Here is a 20,584-nt window from a genome sequence, read left to right as displayed (position 1 = left end):
AATGCGTCTGAATACTTTCCGAAGGCACTGTATTTTCCACTGTCATTAGGAATGAGCATTTTGTTTTTATACTTTTTTTATGTATGTATACTGTGACATGAAAATGTAATGATTGACAACACAAACTTAATTCAAACATCTTAACTAGGGTCTAATCAAAGCTCATTGGAGACCATTACAACGGTTTAAACCGATAAACCACAATGGAGACCGCTGATGCATACAAACCATCTGTCTGAGGCCAGACCCTAGTCCTAAAGCGGTTCCTAGTCCTAGCTGGCCATGGAACTGCTTTCTCTGTGCTCCGGGTCAGGGTTCTGCAACTGGCGGCTGACGTGCAGAATTTGGCCAGCGGGTGATTTTATTTGGCTACCCAAATTTTCGCTGCAAATATTTTGTTGGACATAAAACACTAAAACATTTGTGTTAGGAAAGGGTTCCTAATGTTTGATATATTCAGTGTATTTGATCGTGTACAATACGTTTGGTAGTGTATGAGGACACCTGCTTGTCAAATCTCATTCCAAAGTCATGGGCATTAATATGGAGTTGGTCCCCCCCTTTGCTGTTATAACAGCCTTCACTCTTCTAGGAAGGCTTTCCACTAGATGTTGGAACATTGCTGCGGGGACTTGCTTCTATTCAGCCACGAGGATTAGTGAGGTCGGGCACTGATGTTGGGTGATTAGGCCTTGCTCGCAGTCTGAGTTCCAATTCATCCCAAAAGTGTTCGATGGGGTTGAGGTCAGGGTTCTGTGCAGGCCAGTCAAGTTCTTCCACACCGAGCTCAACAAACTATTTCTGTATGGACCTCATTTTGTGCACAGGGGCGTTGTCATGCTGAAACAGGAAAGGGCCTTCCAGGAACTGTTGCCACAAAGTTGGAAGCACAGAATCGTCTAGAATGACGTTGTATGCTGTAGCATTAAGATTTCCCTTCACTGGAACTAAAGGGCCTAGCCCAAACCATGAAAAACAGCCCCTGACCATTATTCCTGCTCCACCAAACGTTACAATTAGCACTATGCATTGGGGCAGGTAGCATTCTTGTGGCGTCCGCCAAACCCACATTCGTCCGTCGGACTGCCAGATGGTGAAGCGTGATTCATCACTCCAGAGAACGTGTTTCTACTGCTCCAGAGTTCAATGGCAGCGAGGTTTACTCCACTCCAGCCGACGCTTGACATTGCGCATGGAGATATTAGGCTTGTGTGTGTGGCTGCTCGGCCATGGAAAGCCAATTCATGAAGCTCCCGACTAACAGTTCTTGCGCTGACGTTGCTTCCAGAGGCAGTTTGGAACTCGGTAGTGAGTGTTGCAACCGAGGACGGACGATTTTTACAAGCTTCAGCACTCGGCAGTCCTGTTATGTGAGCTTGTGTGGCCTACGACTTCGCGGCTGAGATGTTTCTCAGAACAGGGCAAACTGGCTCTAACCAGAATAGAAAGATGAGTGGAAGGCCCTGGTGCACAACTGAGCAAGAGGACAAGTAAATTAGTGCAAAACACCAGTCTCAACGTCAACAGTGAAGAGGTGACTCCGGGATGCTGGCCTTCTTGGCAGAGTTGCAAAGAAAAAGCCATATCTCAGTCTGGCCAATAAAAATAAATGATTAAGATGGGCAAAAGAACACACACACTGGACAGAGGAACTCTGCCTAGAAGACCAGCATCCCTGAGTTGCTTCTTCACTGTTGACGTTGAGACTGGTGTTTTTGTGGGTACTATTTAATGAAGCTGCCAGTTGAGGACTTGTGGCGTGTACTTGTCCTCTTGCTCCGTTGTGCACTGGGGCCTCCCACTCTCTCTATTCTGTTTAGAGCCAGTTTGCCCTCTGTGAAGGGAGTAGTACACAGTGTTGTACGAGATCTTCAGTTCCTTGGCAATTTCTCGCATGGAATAGCCTTTATTTCTCAGAACAAGAATAGACTGATGGGTTTTAGAAGAAAGTTATTTGTTTCTGGCCATTTTGAGCCTGTAATCAAACCCACAAATGCTGATGCTCCAGATACTCAACTAGTCTAAAGAAGGCCAGTTTTATTGCTTCTTTATTCAGAACAACAGTTTTCAGCTGTGCTAACATAATTACAAAAGGGTTTTCTAATGATCAATTAACCTTTTTAAATGATAAACTTGGATTAGCTAACACAACGTGCCATTGGAACACAGGAGTCATGGTTGCTGATAATTGGCCTCTGTACGCCAATGTAGATATTCCATTAAAAATCTGCCGTTTCCAGCTACAAGAGTCATTTATAACATTAACAATGTCTACACTGTATTTCTGATCAATTTGATGTTATTTTAATGGATAGAAAATCAGCTTTTCTTTCAAAAACAAGGACATTTCTAAGTGACCCCAAACTTTTAAACTGTGTGTGTGTGCACAAGGTTTGAAATTGTTTTAGTCAAATGATATATGTTTGTGCTTCCTGCAGTCAAACTATTTCTTATTATGTTTCGCCCCTCCCTGACCATCCGCTCCTAGAAAAAATCTGCCCGCGGCTCAATCTACTTGATGATCCCTCCTCTAGGGATTATAGGTGAACTACGGGTGTGGGACCACATAAGGACATATACACTGTCAACACTATTAGTATTTCACACCCTATGCACCTTCTATTGCAGTGTTAAGTCATTCATATCAACATATCTATGACTCACCTGTATTTATTCAATTATCTAGTGTGTGTTCCCAGTGTCCCGTAATGCACCGGTCACACTCCTATATAATTTGAGAGACACTGGAACATGGTGCAGACAATGGTAATTGTTATGCATGTTAACACAGGAGAGCAAGGAAAAGGAGGGAGGGAGGGATGGGAGATTTAATATTACCTGTTTATTTCTTTTACATTTTCTGGGATGCTGTGATTTTACAGTACCGGTGTTTGCCAGCACATTACACTCTGTCAGAAGGCTGCAGTAGTTCTCTCTCTCCTCTCCTCATAACTGCTTGATAGGTTCTCACTAGTTTTAACTCTGTTCTCTCTCTCTCTCTGTTTCTCTCCCCTCTCTTTCTCTTTTTCTCTTTCTCTTTCTTTCTCTCTTTCTTTCTCTCTGTTCTCTCTCCTTCTCTTTTCTCTCTCTTTTTCTCTCTATTCTCTCTTTTTCTCTGTTCTTTCTCTCTGTTCTCTCTCTGTTCTCGCTCTTTTTCTCGTTCTCTCTCTGTTCTCTCTTTTTCTCGTTTTCTCTTTCTCTCTGTTCTCTCTCTGTTCTCTCTGTCTCTGTCCTAGGTTCGTCAGCATTGCCAAGTAACATGGCGTACTTTGGGAGCTCTCAGGATGAAGATGCGCTGGATGATGAAGAGGAGTACGAGGATGTGAAGCCAGACGTCAGCGTGGCATCTACTTCCTGTCAGTCCACGCCCAGGAAAGGCAAACCCCAAGGGAAACACGCCGTCAATGGCCACGGTACGATAATTTCCTCTTACTTACCTCAATGCTAACCTTAACCCTGCGAAACTATCCTCTCTCTCTCTCTCTCCTTCTCACCCACCCAACCCCGAACAGCCCGGGAAACACGTTGTCAACGGCCACGGTGCGACGCTTCAGCTGTCATACTGCCAGCTCCCTTAGTCTCTATAGAACTCTGTACATGCAGTACAGTACCACACCACACTCTGACCAATCACAACAGACATTTAACACTGACCAATCATGGTTGAGGGCCGAAGGGAAACGGGTGGTTTGGTTCCAATGGACCTAATGTGCACGAGACCCACACGGTTAGAGCTGTCTGCAACCGAGCATGGCTGATTTAGGGATGGATGGAGGGAGGTAGGGAAAGAGAGAGCATGGAGACTGAGGAACTCACATGGGAGTGTGGCAGGGAGCATTCCATCTTTCCACTCCAATTAACACTAGGAGGGAACAGCGGTAACAAGGTGTTTATGCATTCAGCTCACAGCTGGCCAGGGAGGAGGGGAACAGGGATGGAAAACAAGGAGCACACACCCCAAAGCTCCACTGCTCTCTCTCTCTCTCACTCACACACACACACACACACACACACACACACACACACACACACACACTGTGTGTGGTTCTGAGGGGAGCTTGTCTTAATGAAACACGTCATGTTAAAACACAATGTGTCAGTGGTGATGAAGGCTACAAGCAGGCAAAGCCACGCAATAAATAGCTACATGTTATCAGTGGCGCATGCTTGGTGTTGCTCAGCAACTTTCAGTGGTTATTATAGAAACACACACACACACACTTGTAAGTACAGTGCTATGTTCCTGACTTTGTAGTCCTCCTCCCTGTGACACCAGATCCACCAGCCCAGGCAATCCCCATGGAAACAAGGCCAGTGTTCTTAGTTCCAAGTATCTTAAACGCCTGTATGCCAGTAGTGTTAGGCCTAGACCGTAAGTACCTGAGAAGCCTGTCTCCCAGTCAGTGGTGATTTTTAGCATGTAAATCTGGGTTTGGCAACAAAACATTTTTTACATGCATGCCAGCAAAGCCACTAGACAGTTCATGAATTGCACTATAACAGTGACAAACTGAATCGAATCATGATGATGTAAGTGATCTTCGGGTTGGAGCTCTAGAAAGAGGCTCTTGCAATTTGGATTAATGTTCAAAATGTATTTTCCCAGTCTGAGCTTGTTGTCTTCCGAGTTCCCAGTTGCCTTGAACTCACTGAAGTCTGAGATTTCCAGGTTTCCAGTTGTCTTGAACTCACTGAAGTCTGAGATTTCCAGGTTCCCAGTTGTTCTGAGTGGGGCAGAAGTCATGCTGGATTGACAGCATGGTCAATGTTGAATGTTTATCATTTTAAGCTTGGAAAAGAGACCCTTAAACCCAGACTTGGACCACACACCCACTCCACTGAATAGCAGGCTAATGATTGCTTCGCAATGCTTGCAGTTAGCCACTGATTGTTGAATTTGCGATTTCCAACTTGTTGTAATGTGTATGGCCGATGAGCACCGATACATTTTATCTATAATAGTGTCCACATCAATGACTGAACACTGAGCCAGTCACGGCGCAACGAGAACATTACAAACCCCTACACTCCGTATTTTCCGCTGGCTGCCCCGCCACCACGGAAGGCACTGAGCTAGGCTGAAACACCTGCCTTTCTTAAGAAAGTATAAAAGAGACCAGGTTTATTGCAGCTTTATTAACTCAATGATTATTATTCTTTTTTTTCTTTTTTTTTTTTTTACATTGTTTGCAAACTGATATGTGACACGTATTAATGCCAAAATAACAGGCACACAAAAAAGACTGGTCGCCACTGCTCCCAGTACAGTGTTAGGCCTGGTCTGGAAGTACCATAGAAGCCTGTCTCCCAGTACAGTATTATGCCTGGCAAGTACAGTACACTATAAGGCCGTGTGTCAGCTGTGACACTTTTAAAATGTAGCGTGGGCAGGACTTCAGTAGTTTATTTGAGCTGCTGTGAACAGAGCGAGAAGTCATAGAGCTCTGCTTTCATTACCCTGCACCTTGCTAACCCCAACCATGTTTACATTTTCTAAATTAAACACCTTTTTTATTGAGTTCAGTTTTCCAGTAGCTTTTCAAAACGCTGAAGGGACTTAGACAGACGGGGGGGGAGAGAACGAACCATGCCGTTTTTATAAACGCCGGCGACTGTTGATATTAAAACACTGTAAAAAAAAAAAAAAAAAAAATAGTGGACCTCCATAAAATATAAAGAGCGTTATTGAATGTGTTAATTGGAATGGTTCAGGCGGCTAATATCAATGCTTCTGCTCTAGTCTGAGGTTAGCAGGGCTGTAGTCTGGGGCTTGACCAATATAATGTTCACCACAAGTCACTGTACAAGAATGGAGGAAATATTTAATTGAAATGATAAATTCTTGTTCAAGTTTTAATATACAGTGCCTTCAGAAAGTATTCACAACCCTTGACTTTTTCCACATTTTGTTACAGCCTGAATTTGAAATTGATTAAATATAGATCTTTTTTTTTTGCTCACTGGCCTACACACACTACACCATCATGTCAGTGGATTTGTTTTACATTTTTTACAAATGAATTACTAAAGAAAAGCTGAAATGTCTTGAGTAAAACATTGCTTAAGTTGCATGTACTCACATTGTGTGCAATAATGGTGTTTAACATGATTTTTGAATAACTTCCTCATCTTTGTACGCCACACACATAATTATCTGTAAGGTCCCTCAGTCGAGCAGTGAATTTCAAACACAGATTCTACCACAAAGACCTTCCAATGCCTCATAAAGAAGGGCACCTATTGGTAGGGTAAACATAAGAAAGCAGACACTGAATATAGCTTTGAGCATGGTGAAGTTATTAATTACACTTTGGATGGTGTATCAATACACCCAGTCACTACAAAGATACAGGTGTCCTTCCTAACTCAGTTGTCAGAGAGGAAGGAACCGCTTAGGAATTCACCATGAGGCCAATGGTGACTTAAAAACAATTAGTGTTGAATGGCTGTGATGGAAGAAAACTGAGGATGGATCAACATTGTAGTTATTCCACAATACTAACCTAATTGACAGAGTGAAAAGGAGGAAGCCTGTACAGAATAAAAATATTCCAAAACATGCATCCTGTTTGCAACAAGGCACTAAAATACTGCAAAAAATTGTGGCAAAGCAATTCACTTTTTGTCCTGAATACAACACATTACGGAGTACCACTCTCCATATTTTCAAGCGTAGTGGTGGCTGCATCGTGTTATGGGAATGCTTGTAATCATTAAAGACGGGAGTTTTTCAGGATATAAAAGAAACGGAATGGAGCTCAGCACAGGTAAAATCCTAGAGGAAAACCTGGTTTTCTGCTTTCCACCAGACACTGGGAGATGAATTCCCCTTTCAGCAGTATAATAACCTAAAACACAAGCCCAAATCTACACCGGCGTTGTTTACCAAGAAGACATTGAATGCTCCTGAGTGGCAGAGTTAAAGTTCTGAGTTAAATATGCTTGAAAATCTATGGCAAAACAATAATGGGCAAATGTTGCACAATCCAGGTGTGGAAAGCTCTTACACTTAACCAGGAAGACTCACAGCTGTATTCTCTGCCAAAGGTGCTCCTATTTACTTATGTAAATTAGATGTATATATTTCATTTTCAATAAATTTTGAAAAACATGTTTTCACTTTGTCATTATGGGGTATTGTGTGTAAATGGGTGAGACATTTTATATTTCATAAATTTTGAATTCAGGCTGTAACACAACAAAATGTGGAATAAGTCATGGGGTATGAATACTTTCTGAAGGCACTGTAAGCCAGCAGCATCCCTTCTACACTGACCTGAAATCATATTTTCTCTGGTGATCCTGTGTTCAACCTCCTAAGCTGATCTCAGATCACCTTTCTTTCCTGTTGGTTCAGTGTTGAACGGCCCCAGCAAGGTGCCCCGAGACAGCCCCAAGCCCAGAGGGAAGGAGTGGGTGCAGGTGAGAGAGCGCAGTGAGAGGGCCGAGGCCCGCCGGGAGCATGCCCTCAGCCAGCTAGAGGCTACAGCCAGGGGCCACACCCTACCCAGGGGCCACACTACCAACGGACTGCCCCACAGGAGGGCCGCAGAGGAGCTCTGCAAGCAGGTACTGTATCATACTTCATCTATACCTGAACAGTGTGCTTCGTTGATTTGGCTAATATGTAACTCTCTATAATGGTCGTAAAGATGACTGACCAGCATGCCTCAGTAGCCACCAGGCGCGTGATTAAAGGGCAGACATTATCGTCATTAGAAGAGCAGTAATGTGTTACGATAAACAAAATGATTCTACATTAATAGAGTAACGTAATAGCAGCATGCTCAGTGTTGTATGAAATCCCTGAGCTCCTCTTCTCCCTTTGTCTCCGTGTAATGATTGTGTTTCAGTCTGCTACTATATTTAGTACTGAGGCTGGGTTGTGAAAGCTGCCTTCCTGTCCAAGACGTTCCGTTTGGTTTAAAATAGCTCTACTAAGGCGGAGAGGTCGGGAGGAGGAGGGAGAGTAACTTTTGACTCGGCTCAAAAAGCACATTGTGCTTCTGACAATTGCGTGAACTAATCATAATGGAGTGCTGGGGGCTTTGCCTCGTCAGAGAGGGTAGCGTCAAGACTAGCAGCTCTCCCAGACGGCCAGCAGATGGGGCCGAGCCACGCGGTCTCATGTTGATGCCCGGGCCTGTCGGTTTTAAGTGCCGCCAACTGACTAATTAAGGAACAATGAATCTCAATGAGCAGGGGAGAGCCAAGACAAACTACGCTCAAGTTATTGGCCTTTGTTCTATCCCCTCTCTCTCTCTCACTCTCTCTCTCTCTCTCTCTCTCTCTCTCCTTTCACTCTTTACCTCTGTTCATGTGTTATGCTGGCAGATTTACCATCCTTGGCAACAGAGCGCCAATCATTTTGAGGGATTAGCATTTTGTGTTTTCTGATATTAACTGTGAGAGTGCCGCAGCAGGCTGATGTCCAATCCCATGGCCGAAAGCAACGCGTTTAGGATCCCTTATCTGTGGAAGGGAATCAGCCATAAGTTAAATTCTTATCATACAAGAACCCAGTGGCCCTGTTGTACAGCAGTTAGAGTAAGACAGAGTCATGATGTTCTATGAGATCCGAACGGAGGAATGTTGATTGCGCAGGAATATTGGGCTGCTGCTCCGGTCTCCTGTTGACCTTTCTGTCTCAGTTTTAAAAAGTCAATATTCTGAAGGCTATTCATGAAGACTGCTAAGGTCACATCTTTTCAGCTATCACATTGGTGGGTTTGTTTGTGTGTCTGTTTGTGTTTGTGTGTCTGTTTCTCTAAGCACTGGAAGGGTTACGTTTCCAGCTCCTCTTCCTGATCCAGTCTGTTTCAATTGTTTTTGTTGAGATGGATCCAGTCTGTTCCTATAAGCAGCTGAGTTGCAGATGTTCCATGAAAATATTATTGCCATCCTGCAGATTGGCTATAGCAACACATGATGTCATCCTGGCCCATCCCCCGCCTCCCACTCACGTGTGACCAAAAACCCACTTCAGAGGGTTGGCTGTGGTTCTCTTTCTCTCTCTCTCTCTCCCCCTCACCTCTGTTTCCGGCACTGATTGTTCTCCTTCGTCCTCACCAGTCTTTTGGTGCGTTCTACAGTGACACGGGGCCTTCTCCTGCTCCATGGGGCTGGGATGTAGCCTGTCTTCTCTCTCCCTCTCCTCTCTTCTCTCCTCTGTCTCAGACCAGACTATTACAGTGCAAGGCCAGGGCTCACGTGCACACCAACCCTCAAGGCTTGTGCAGCAGCGCAGTGCCAGTGAGCTCTCTAGTGGTGAAACCCAAGTAGACCACCACCCGGCCCGCTGTGCCTTTTGTCAGCATATCTGTTCAGTCACAGTTGACTGACTGGCTTTCTGTTTCTATTACTTTGGTCTTCGAGGCCAAACGGATGAGTTTGAACCTAAAGGAAGGTGTTTAAATTCTGCAGACAGAAGTCTTGAGAATCTTCTTTAATGTTTGGTTATGACCCTAACCTTCTATAGTTGAGAATCTGGCGTGTTGGTTGGTTCTTGGCATTATGTTTCGAGCCCCTGGCAGACGTCACGCTACGGTTAGACATCCATCACTCTGGCCTGCCGGGGCGACGCAGTTCTTTCTCAAAAATACAAAAGGGCTTTATTGGCATGCTAAAACGTGTTTGCATTGCCAAAGCAAGTGAAATAAATAAAAGTGATAACTCAAAACTAATAGTAACATTGCACTCTCAAAGGTTTGAAAATGATAGACATTTCAAGTGTTATATTATCAGCTATGTACAGTGTTTTAGCAATGTGCAAATAGTTGTAGTACGAATAGTAGGGGAAGATGAATAAACAAATCAATTATTGGTGGTATTTACAATGTTTGTTTGCTTCACTGGTTGCCCTTTTTCTCATGGCAACGGGACAGATCTTGCTGCTGTGATTGCACACTGCGGTATTTCACCTAACAGATATGGGAGTTGATCAATGTTAGATTATTTTTATTTTTTTCATTGTGGGTCCATAGACATTTCCCACAGATCCTATCTCCTAAGGTGGTCATACATTTGGCAGGAGGTTAGGAAGTGCAGCTCAGTTTCCACCTCATTTTGTGGGCAGTGTGCACGAAACCTGTCTTCTCTTGAGAGCCAGGTCTGCCTATGGCAGCCTCTCTCAATAGCAATGGATTTTATTAATTTTGGGTCAGTCACTGTGGTCAACAATGCTGTTTTTTTTGGTTGATTCTTTCCGGTGCCAATTAGTTATCTTTTTGCCTTCTCATAATTTGGTTGGGTCTAATTGTGTGGCTGACCTGGTGCTCTGTGGGGTCTTTTGTGAACAGAGCCCCAGAACCAGCTGGCTGAGGGGCCTCTTTTCTAGGTGGATCTCTCTGTAGGTGAGGGCTTTGTGATGGAATGTGTAGGCATTCTGTGTGTGTCTCTTGTCTCCCCTCTCTGTCGCCTCGCTCTCTCCCCCTCTCTCTCGCTATCAACTCCCCTCTCTCTCCCCTCCCTTCTCCTCGCTCTCCATCCATCCTTCCTTCTCTGTATTTTTCCACTGTTGGAGTGGAAGGGGACAGGATTGATGAAGGGGGTCACATTTCACTCCCCTTATCTTTTAATAGCCTCTCTTTGTGTTGGCTGCACATGATAGGAATACAATACAGATGCGGCTCTGCTTCAAACGCAGTCGTCAAGCCTGCTGTCACCTCCCTCTGGCACCTCGCTGATTCGATAACGCCATCCTCTCATCTCCTCTGCATAGTTCACTTACAGCAGGATGCTTCAGCAGGGCTACTAGGTTCACTTACAACAGGGTGCTACTCAAACTGACAGGGATGCAGTGGGAAGAACAGCAGAGCAGCTAGTGGGGTCTAAGCGGAAAGCTGGTGTCCAGCTGCCAGAAACCCCAATGTATCCGTCCCAGGGTCTCAGTCCAGACATCCCCTCTGTTTTGACTACACACAACTTTTCCATTTTTACTACACACACACACACACACACACACACACACACACACTCGTATATTAACATGAATGAAGTGTGTTCCTGTTCAGGTTGATGCTAGTCTGTATCATGTTCTGGGGAGGGGGGTTTAGGGGCAGCACTAAAACTAGGGCAAGTGAACAACATGACGGGAGAGGGAACTGAGAGGGAGTCGACTCTGCTTCTTCCGCTGGTGGGTCTGTGTGGCTTTATTCCCCCAGCTGCCATTAGCCAGAGAGGTCCCCGACGTAACCCAAACTACCTACGTTCGAGCTCACATGTTCAGCAGGGGTTCTCAGATCTGCAAAAAAAAAAAAAAACGTTTATTTTCGCCATTTAAAGAGCTTAAGGAAACCATACCAAATAAAACTGGCTTTCTGCTGGGATGGGGTTTCAAGTAGTAACCCATTTTATGTAGTGTTTTTTTTTTTTTTTATATATATATATACAGCGGTTAGCTCTGAAGTGAACCTCACTCTCCATGTTAGGGCCGGGATGGCTTTTTCATCTGTTGAAGCTGATATTGATCTCTTTTTTTGCCCTGTGAGAAGAGTGTTTGTCTATAACTAGCTGATTTGAAAGTACAGGAACCCTGTATAGGCTTTAATGAATGGCAGCAATTTCCACATAGCATTTAGTTCTAACCCTAACTCTTTACTTTTATAGCTGTTTCAGCGGGTGAATGTTTACTTGGTGTTTTTACTTCAATGTGAAGCGCCAGCTCCTGAGAGTGTGTTTTAGTGCAGTGATTCTGTGTTCTATGTTGCTGCACTACAGTATGTGAATAAACAACTCCATGTTTCTGGTCTCTCTCTCTCGCCTCCCACTCTCAGGTCTCTAAAGTGAACGGAGTCACACGGTCGTCCCAGACAGGCATGCACGCGGCCGGTGCCAAAAAAATGAAAGACTTCAGACTGCCGTCCAAAACTGTGAATGGCCTCGTCACATACACCAAAGGAAAACGAGAACTGGTCAAGAAAACCAAACTGAACAAGCGCAAACACAGCACTGCTGCTACCCATAGAGCCCATAGCAACAATCGCCACCACAACCACCTCCAGCGCCACCAGCGACTCCCCCTCTCCAACTCAGGAAAAGCCCAGAATAGCAAAGCAAAAACAAGCAAACAGGTGCTATTATCCAACGGAGTGCACAAGGTGACCAACGGGGGCGAGGTGCGCCTCAACGGGCACCTCTGTGCAGAGCAGGAAATGGTGGGCAGGCAGGGGCGTGAGGGACTGAGGAACTCCAAGCGGAGGCTGGAGGTGGCGGTGGCTGCCATCGGGGCGGTGGCTGACTCCCAGGGGAAGCTGGTCGTCCTGGAGACTAACCCCAACCGTAAGAAGACCAAACGGAACCAGACCAGCCCTCTGGAAACACGCAGTAAGAGAGCATGTCAGGGCAAGGCCTCGGTCCCTAACGGACACATCGTCATGGAAACCACCCCTCCCCCCTCCCTGCTAGCCCCACCCCCCCCCTCCACACCACTAGCCAATCCAGAGCCAGGGCGTCAGCGGCCCAAGCGAGCGTCAGCCGGCAAGTTGATGTTCATCAGACAAGCACAGCACCGGGCGCAGGCTGCCTCTAACCCTAACCACACCCACACCCTTAACCGCTCAACTACCTCAGAGTCCCCTGGCCACACCCCTGGACACAACCCCGGGCATACCCCTCACAAACCAGCAGAGCCCCGGCCTGACAGGGAGTGGGAAAGGGAGAAGGAGAGGGAGCGGGATAAAGAGAGGGAGAGGGCGGAGAGGAGCAGGGCGAGCTGGGCAGCGTTGGGTGAGGCACCAGAGTTCTGTCCCACCCAGCGGGAGTTCCAGGACCCCCTGGTGTACCTGGACTCTGTGCGGGAGGGGGCGGAGCCATGCGGACTGTGTCGGGTGGTTCCACCGGCTGACTGGCGCCCAGAGTGCAAACTGAACGATGAGATGCGCTTTGTGACCCAGGTGCAGCGCATCCACAAGCTAGGCCGTCGCTGGGGCCCTAACGTACAGAGGCTAGCCTGCATCAAGAAGCACCTCAAATCTCAGGGCATCACCATGGAAGACCCCCCACTCATCGGTGAGTCTAACTCAGACTGTCCCTACTTTACCAGCAACACAACCCTAACACTGGTCATCAGTTAGTCTGACAGTCAGACACACTCACATAGGCTGGACGACTGTCGCAAAACGGACCTCTTTAGCAAACATCACAAAGATTGGGTATTGACAATCCAATAAAATGTTTGTTGCGTTCCATCAACCGTATCTGGTATTTATACTGTGAGGTCGATATCAATGTTCAGATGTGGCCTGTATGTCTGAGACAATAAAACTATTCCCAGCAGCTTGTCTGTCATTTTAGATTTCTCACTCAGCAGCTTGATGTGTTTTAAAACACCCTTTAGCCCAGTCAGTCTGTATGGCTGAAATAAATGTTTACTGAATCGGTTTGAGAATACGGCCGATGTAGTGCTATCATACTACTGCACTGTTGGAGCTAGGAACACACGAATTTCGCTACACCCGCAATAACATCTGCTAAATATTTGTATGTCACCAATAGAATTGGATTTGATCATTACTGTAGGAGTGTTAAACTCATGGCCATAGACCCTAACCCGTCTCTCTCTCCCCAGGCGGCTGTGGGGTTAGGGTTAACTCTATCTGACCCCATCGATCTGTCTCTTCCCCCCAGGTGGCTGCGAGGTGGACCTGGCTCGGTTCTTCCAGCTGATTAATGACATGGGCGGCATGCAGCAGGTGATGGACCTGAAGAAGTGGAGTAAACTGGCTGATCTGCTGCGGATCCCCAAGTCAGCCCAGGACCGGCTGGCCAAGCTGCAGGAGTCCTACCTCCAGTACCTGCTGTCCTATGACTCTCTGTCCCTAGAGGAGCACCGACGCCTGGAGAGGGAGGTGCTGCAGGAGAAGGAGGGCCTGGAGCGCCGCAGGGGGCCCCTGGAGGGCCACACAGAGAGGAGCCTGACCCTGCCACGCTACGAGCCCAAGAACGGGCTCGCCGGCAGTCTGGTGCAGCACAGCAACGGTCAGCTGTGCAGCCGGCTGAAGGAGCTGGACAGTCAGCAGCTCAAGGTGGGACGCCGGAGGCTGTTCTCTCAGGAAAAGAGGAATGGGGAAATGACCCAGCAGGAGGAAGAGGAGGATGAGGAGAAGGGGGTTCTCAGTGACCAGCACAAGTGTATTTACAAGGTGAGGCAAGGGCAACAACTTTGCACATCCTTTTTAAATCAGTGTTTTTGTTCATTACTCTCATGCTCTGCTCATGCTACAAGAGGAAGGGAAACCTGGTAGTGTAGCTCCAGTCTTCCTGTTTGTCTGCCTGCTCTGTTCTGTTGTTCTAGCTGATGGAATGTAGGTCAGTGCTGAGCTGGGTGAAATGGACCCACAGACAGCAGGCCACTGCCTCTCTACTCAACATCGTTCTGCTCTGCCTCTGTTACCACTGCCCAGACATTGAGAGACACACACACACACACACACACACACACCACAGCTTCGTGACCCAGACTTTGCCCCCGCTGCTCTTCTCATGGAAGAGCCTGAGTGTGATGTTGTGCATGTTGTTTCTAACCGTCTCCTTCCTCCGAACCTGCTGTGTGTCTGATCATGACATCTCAAACACTGTTCTAGTCTGGATTCCATTTCAATCTTTTCCCTCTTTTTCTTGTAACCAAATCCCCAACACAAGCAGACCCATGAGATGTGAGTTCAGTACAGTAACCTAGCTCTCACATAGAAGAGGGGTGAGGAGAGGGTGTCTTTCAGCGGGGTATTAAATCCAGGGACGGTACAGGCAGATTTGTAGACTCTATCAACACCCCTCCATTCTGAGGAGGTGTCCCGGCGAAGGTTCATATTAACTACAGTCAAGCTCGGAAACTTTCAGGACAGACATGCAGCTGCGGAGACTTGCAATACAGTACACTGAGGTCAGCTAGTCTTTAATTTTCCATTGCAGAATTATGCCCTGGTGGTATATGTATATGGTTCTCTTCCAAGACTCGTCTATAGTACGGCATTTGCATTTACAGGGTACCTGACTTTGTTTGATGCTAGCTGTACTATCCTGGTGTGGCTTCTCTTGTTGCAGGGGAAATCTGTATCTCTCACCAACTTCTTCAGGATAGCCAGGAACACCATGACCATGTGCTTTAACAAAGAGCCTGGGGCTGCAGAGGTCGAGGTAAACCTAGTCTCAATCCCTACTGGCTTCATGTAGAGGTCAGCTCACTACTGTAGCATACCATTGACCTCCATTTATTAGTCACTGTACCTTTTTTGTTTTGTTCAGTACGCACATTTATCTATCACTTCTCCTATTTGTCTTCCTTTACAGCAAGAATACTGGAGGATAGTGGAGCAGAGGCACTGCCATGTGGCAGTGCACTATGGGAAAGTGGACACCAACACACATGGAAGTGGCTTCCCCGTGGGAAAGTCAGAGCCATTTTCTAAGTAAGAAAACCCAATGTCATCAAACCCTAAACACAGTAATAAGCGTCGTAATAACCATAGAGTAAAAAACGTATCTCTTGACTGGCCACTGTGTAATGACTGTTCTTCTCTCCGTTTCAGACATGGATGGAACCTCACTGTCCTCCCTAATAATTCTGGATCCATTCTGCGGCATCTTGGAGCTGTGCCCGGTGAGATTTCTAACCCGTCATCCTCGCCCCTGAGGCACACGTCTTTCTGAGACAATGTGATGCCTGTTGTGGTGTCTGCTATGTTAAAACTGAGTTTTCTCTCTCTCCCCGTAGGGGTCACCATTCCTTGGCTGAACATTGGCATGGTCTTTTCTACCTCATGCTGGTCTCGAGACCAAAACCGCCTTCCATACATTGATTACTTACACACTGGTGCTGACTGCATTTGGTAAGTATCCCAACATGACCACCTCTGGGTCTCTCTTCCTCCTCACAGGTAATGTGTACTGTACAAGGACATTACAAAGATGTGTGGTTTTTCTAAGGCGACACGGAATACGTGATATAAAACGTAACATAACACTCGGATCAGACTTGTAATTAGCTGATCAAATTCCACCTTCATTGAACACACGCCAGTCTTTTTTGAAAATATGTATTTATGCCCAAGTGGCTCTCATTAAAGCTACATTTACTTACAACAAGAAATGTCTGGGTGGCAGCGAAAGCCACAGGCGTTGGTGTGTTGTGTATTGACCTGTTATGAAGGCAATGTTTAATCTCTTTGCATTAGCCCAACTTGAATGTAATGGTAATGAAGGGTTTGAGAAAGGGCAGGGGCTGTACACATCCACCAGCCCAACCCCTCCCTCCCCATCTGTGCTACCTGCCCATTGGTGGTGACACAGGTGAGTAGAAATGTGCTAGGAGGTTCCTGAGATGAAGGCAAGTCATAATCATCATAATTGACTGCCTGCTATCTTGAAGTATGGATGTTCCACTCATCTTTTCATTGTGTCTGCATGTCCTAGAGTTACAGGAAGGGCTAGACAGTCTAACGGCATGTCCTAAAGTTACAGGAAGTGCTAATTTGGGATGCCCTAGGACAGGCATAAGTCTGTTACACTATTCCCAGAGGACTTAGTTGTCCAGTGAGTCTGTTTAAAAAGAGGTCTCTTTCTATTATGCAATCAAGGTCCTCCATTTGACAGATGAAACCACAGACGGACAGACAGCTCTACCTGCAGTCTATGATCCCCACAGGAAAGCCACCTCTTTAGGATCTCATTCTCGTTCTCAATCTTCTCTCTCTAACCTTTTGAGGCAGAGCGTAAGCACAGACCTAACTCTGACTGTTCAAAGCTGAGGGGTTACACAGCACAGCATAACACACACACTCTTGCATGAGCTTGATTGGTCCTCTCTCGCCCTACCAGGTATTCTGTTCCTGCTGAGGAGAAGGTAAAGCTTGACAAGGTGGTTCACACACTGCTGCAGGCCAACGGGACCCCCGGGCTGGAGATGCTGGAGAAGAACATCATGATCTCTCCGGAGGTGCTTTGTCGAGAGGGTATCAAGGTCCACCGCACCGTCCAGCAGAGCGGTCAGTTCGTGGTCTGCTTCCCCGGGACCTTTGTGTCCAAGGTCTGCTGTGGCTACAGTGTGTCGGAAACTGTGCATTTTGCCACCCCCCAGTGGATGAACCTGGGATATGAGGCTGCTAAGGTGAGTCTGAAGCCGGAGCTGCCACCCAGTGGCCGTTTAGAGACATAGCTCATTGTCTACCACAGTATCTCTATTTATTTATATTTAACCAGGCAAGTCAGTTAAGAACAAATACTTATTTTACAATGACGGCCTACCACGGCCAAACCCTCCCCTAACCCAGACGACACTGGGCCAATTGTGCGCCGCCCTATGGGACTCCAGATCACAGCCGGTTGTGATATAGCCCGGGATCGAACCTGGGTCTGTATTAACACCTCTAACACTGAGATGCAGTGCCTTAGACCGCTGCGCCACTCGGGAGCCCTTGCCTAACCCTGTTCCTGGAGAGCTACTGCATCCTGTAGGTTTTGGCTTCAAATGTAATTTAGCACACCTGATTCTAATAATTAGGTGGTTGATACGATTAATCCGGTTAGTTACAACTGGGGTTGGAGCGGAAACCTACAAGAGGGTATTGTAGCGTTCCAGGAACAGGGTTGGGCAGCACTGCTCTACAGTCTATGCAGGTTTTTGTTCCTGTTGATTAGTGTAGTGTCATGTGTAATCTGGTTGATACAAAAGGCTGTAGGATATTCTGTCAATGTTCTGTGTTAACGCAGCGTCTCTCTGCCTTCCCACTGTAGGACCTGAAATGCCGGCACATAGCCAAACCCTTCTCCATGGAGAAGTTACTCTACCAGATCGCCACGGCCGAATCCAAACGTGAGAACGGGCACATTCTGACTACGATCTCCGCTCTTCTCAAAGACCTCAGGTCGGTAGCCATGGAAACCGGACACATCAAAACATGGATGCTGTTACGACCTCATTCTTCATCCTCTGTTGCCATGCCAGTATGATCAAAGACATAGCTCAGTCTAACTGTGCTCAAAGCCAAGTTGAAAATACCCCAAAATCTTCTGTTCCAAATACACTCCATGATTTAATGGATGGGCTTAGTGTCTACATCAGGGCGGGAAGACCTTTAGATAGTACTAACTGCTTGCTGTACTGAGCTTTAATCACGACATTGTGAATTGTGGTGTTCTGAATCACTGAGTTGTGTTGCTCCGCTCTAATAGGAACATAGAGATGAGACAACGGCAGGAACTGTACGAGGCAGGGCTTCTGTCCTCTGCCCGCTACGGAACACATGATAACAGCCTGGTGCCCGGTGACGCACGCAAGAAACCCAGGAAGTGGCTGGCGCTGGAGTCGTCAGAGAGACGCTGCCAGACTTGCCAACACCTCTGCTACCTGTCCATGGTGAGAGCTGGCCCATGGGGAGTAGTGCTAGGGTTAGGGCTGGGTTATGGAGGATAGTGCTAGGGTTAGGGCTGGGTTATGGAGAATAGTGCTATGGTTAGGGCTGGGTTATGGAGAATAGTGCTATGGTTAGGGCTGGGTCATGGAGAATAGTGCTATGGTTAGGGCTGGGTTATGGAGAATAGTGCTAGGGTTAGGGCTGGATTATGGAGAATAGTGCTATGGTTAGGGCTGGGTTATGGAGAATAGTGCTAGGGTTAGGGCTGGGTCATGGAGAATAGTGCTATGGTTAGGGCTGGGTTATGGAGGATAGTGCTATGGTTAGGGCTGGGTCATGGAGAATAGTGCTATGCTTAGGGCTGGGTCATGGAGAATAGTGCTATGCTTAGGGCTGGGTCATGGAGAATAGTGCTATGCTTAGGGCTGGATTATGGAGAATAGTGCTAGGGTTAGGGCTGGGTTATGGAGAATAGTGCTATGCTTAGGGCTGGGTTATGGAGAATAGTGCTAGGGTTAGGGCTGGGTCATGGAGAATAGTGCTATGCTTAGGGCTGGGTCATGGAGAATAGTGCTATGGTTAGGGCTGGGTCATGGAGAATAGTGCTATGCTTAGGGCTGGGTCATGGAGAATAGTGCTATGGTTAGGGCTGGGTTGTGGAGAATAGTGCTATGGTTAGGGCTGGGTTATGGAGAATAGTGCTATGCTTAGGGCTGGGTCATGGAGAATAGTGCTAGGGTTAGGGCTGGGTTATGGAGAATAGTGCTAGGGTTAGGGCTGGATTATGGAGAATAGTGCTATGGTTAGGGCTGGGTTATGGAGAATAGTGCTAGGGTTAGGGCTGGGTCATGGAGAATAGTGCTATGGTTAATTTGGGTTGGGACTAGAGCTGGTGCTGGGCAAGGGTGAATGTAGTTAACCACTCCATGTACGGGGCGACAGGTAACCTAGCGGATAAGAGCGTTGGACCAGTAACCAAAAGGTCGTGGTTCGAATCCATAAGATGACTAGGTTACAAATCTGTCCATGTGCTCTTGAGCAAGACACAACCCTAATTGCTCCTTTGCGTCGCTCTGGATAAGAGCGTCTGCTAAATGGTTTAAATGTAAAGATGAATTTAGTTTACCATTCCATGAACAGATGTGTTGAATTCTGAGTTGTGATGTCCATCCCAGGTGGTCCAGGAGAATGAGAACGTGGTCTTCTGTTTGGAGTGTGCTTTGAGATACGTGGAGAATCACAAGTCCTGCAGAGGCCTCAAGATGATGTATCGTTACGATGAGGTAAGATTCCATCCCAGCAAACCGGGAACATTCCCAGGACATTAGCTAAGATTCCCATTAAGGGCTCTATCCAATTTATCGCTGAAGCGTTACAGATTGCGCAATGGAAAATTATCATAACATTTCTGATTGAGCCATCGTATGCAGAATTTAACGTGAATACTGTCTCTGCCGCCGTGGGAACATTGCCTTTAAATTGTGCTTTAACCTCCCTGGGCAAGGTGGGACGTCAACAGCCAGTAGAATCGCGTGGCGCGAAATACAAATACCTCATAAATGCTATAACTTCAATTTCTCAAACATATGACTATTTTACACCATTTTAAAAACAAGACTCTCGTTAATCTAACCTCATTGTCCGATTTCAAAAAGGCTTTACAGCGAAAGCAAAACATTAGATTATGTCAGGAGAGTACCCTGCCAAAAATAATCACAGCCATTTTCAAAGCAAGCATATATGTCACAAAAACCAAAACCACAGCTAAATGCAGCACTAACCTTTGATGATCTTCATCAGATGACTCTCCTAGGACATTGTTATACAATACATGCATGTTTTGTTCAATCAAGTTCATATTTATATCAAAAAACAGCTTTTTATATTAGCATGTGATGTTCAGAACTAGCATACCCACCGCAAACTTCCGGTGAATTTACTAAATTACTCACGATTAACATTCACAAAATAATAACAATTATTTTAAGAATTATAGATACAGAATCCCTTTATGCAATCGCGGTGTCAGATTTTAAAATAGCTTTTCAGCGAAAGCACATTTTGCAATATTCTGAGGAGATAGCCCGGCCATCACGGCTAGCTAATTTGACACTGATGGGTGTTTGGCCCTCACCAAACTCAGATTTACTATAAGAAAAATTGGATTACCTTTGCTGTTCTTCGTCAGAATGCACTCCCAGGACTTCTACTTCAACAACAAATGTTGTTTTGGT

General features: G+C 46.3%; 1 protein-coding gene across 2 annotated transcripts in view; it reads left to right on the top strand.

Annotated features, from left to right (window-relative positions):
- Positions 1-20,584, top strand: part of LOC106588581 (protein Jumonji) — a 97,434-nt gene that overhangs the window by 72,811 nt on the left and 4,039 nt on the right. For both annotated transcript variants that reach the window (XM_014177727.3, XM_082970075.1), the window contains 12 exons: positions 3,237-3,413; positions 7,358-7,569; positions 11,775-13,008; positions 13,627-14,141; positions 15,043-15,135; positions 15,289-15,407; positions 15,528-15,598; positions 15,713-15,827; positions 16,816-17,104; positions 17,731-17,861; positions 18,169-18,352; positions 19,526-19,633. In XM_014177727.3, the coding sequence (XP_014033202.3) occupies positions 3,237-3,413; positions 7,358-7,569; positions 11,775-13,008; positions 13,627-14,141; positions 15,043-15,135; positions 15,289-15,407; positions 15,528-15,598; positions 15,713-15,827; positions 16,816-17,104; positions 17,731-17,861; positions 18,169-18,352; positions 19,526-19,633 (3,248 nt within the window). The remainder of the gene's footprint in view (positions 1-3,236; positions 3,414-7,357; positions 7,570-11,774; positions 13,009-13,626; positions 14,142-15,042; positions 15,136-15,288; positions 15,408-15,527; positions 15,599-15,712; positions 15,828-16,815; positions 17,105-17,730; positions 17,862-18,168; positions 18,353-19,525; positions 19,634-20,584) is intronic.

The sequence above is a fragment of the Salmo salar genome, chromosome 27, assembly GCF_965601325.2.
Source record: "Salmo salar chromosome 27, fSalSal1, whole genome shotgun sequence".
Classification (NCBI taxonomy): domain Eukaryota; kingdom Metazoa; phylum Chordata; class Actinopteri; order Salmoniformes; family Salmonidae; genus Salmo; species Salmo salar.
Note: the sequence above shows the minus strand (reverse complement) of the source record. Positions and strands in the feature narration are given on the sequence as shown.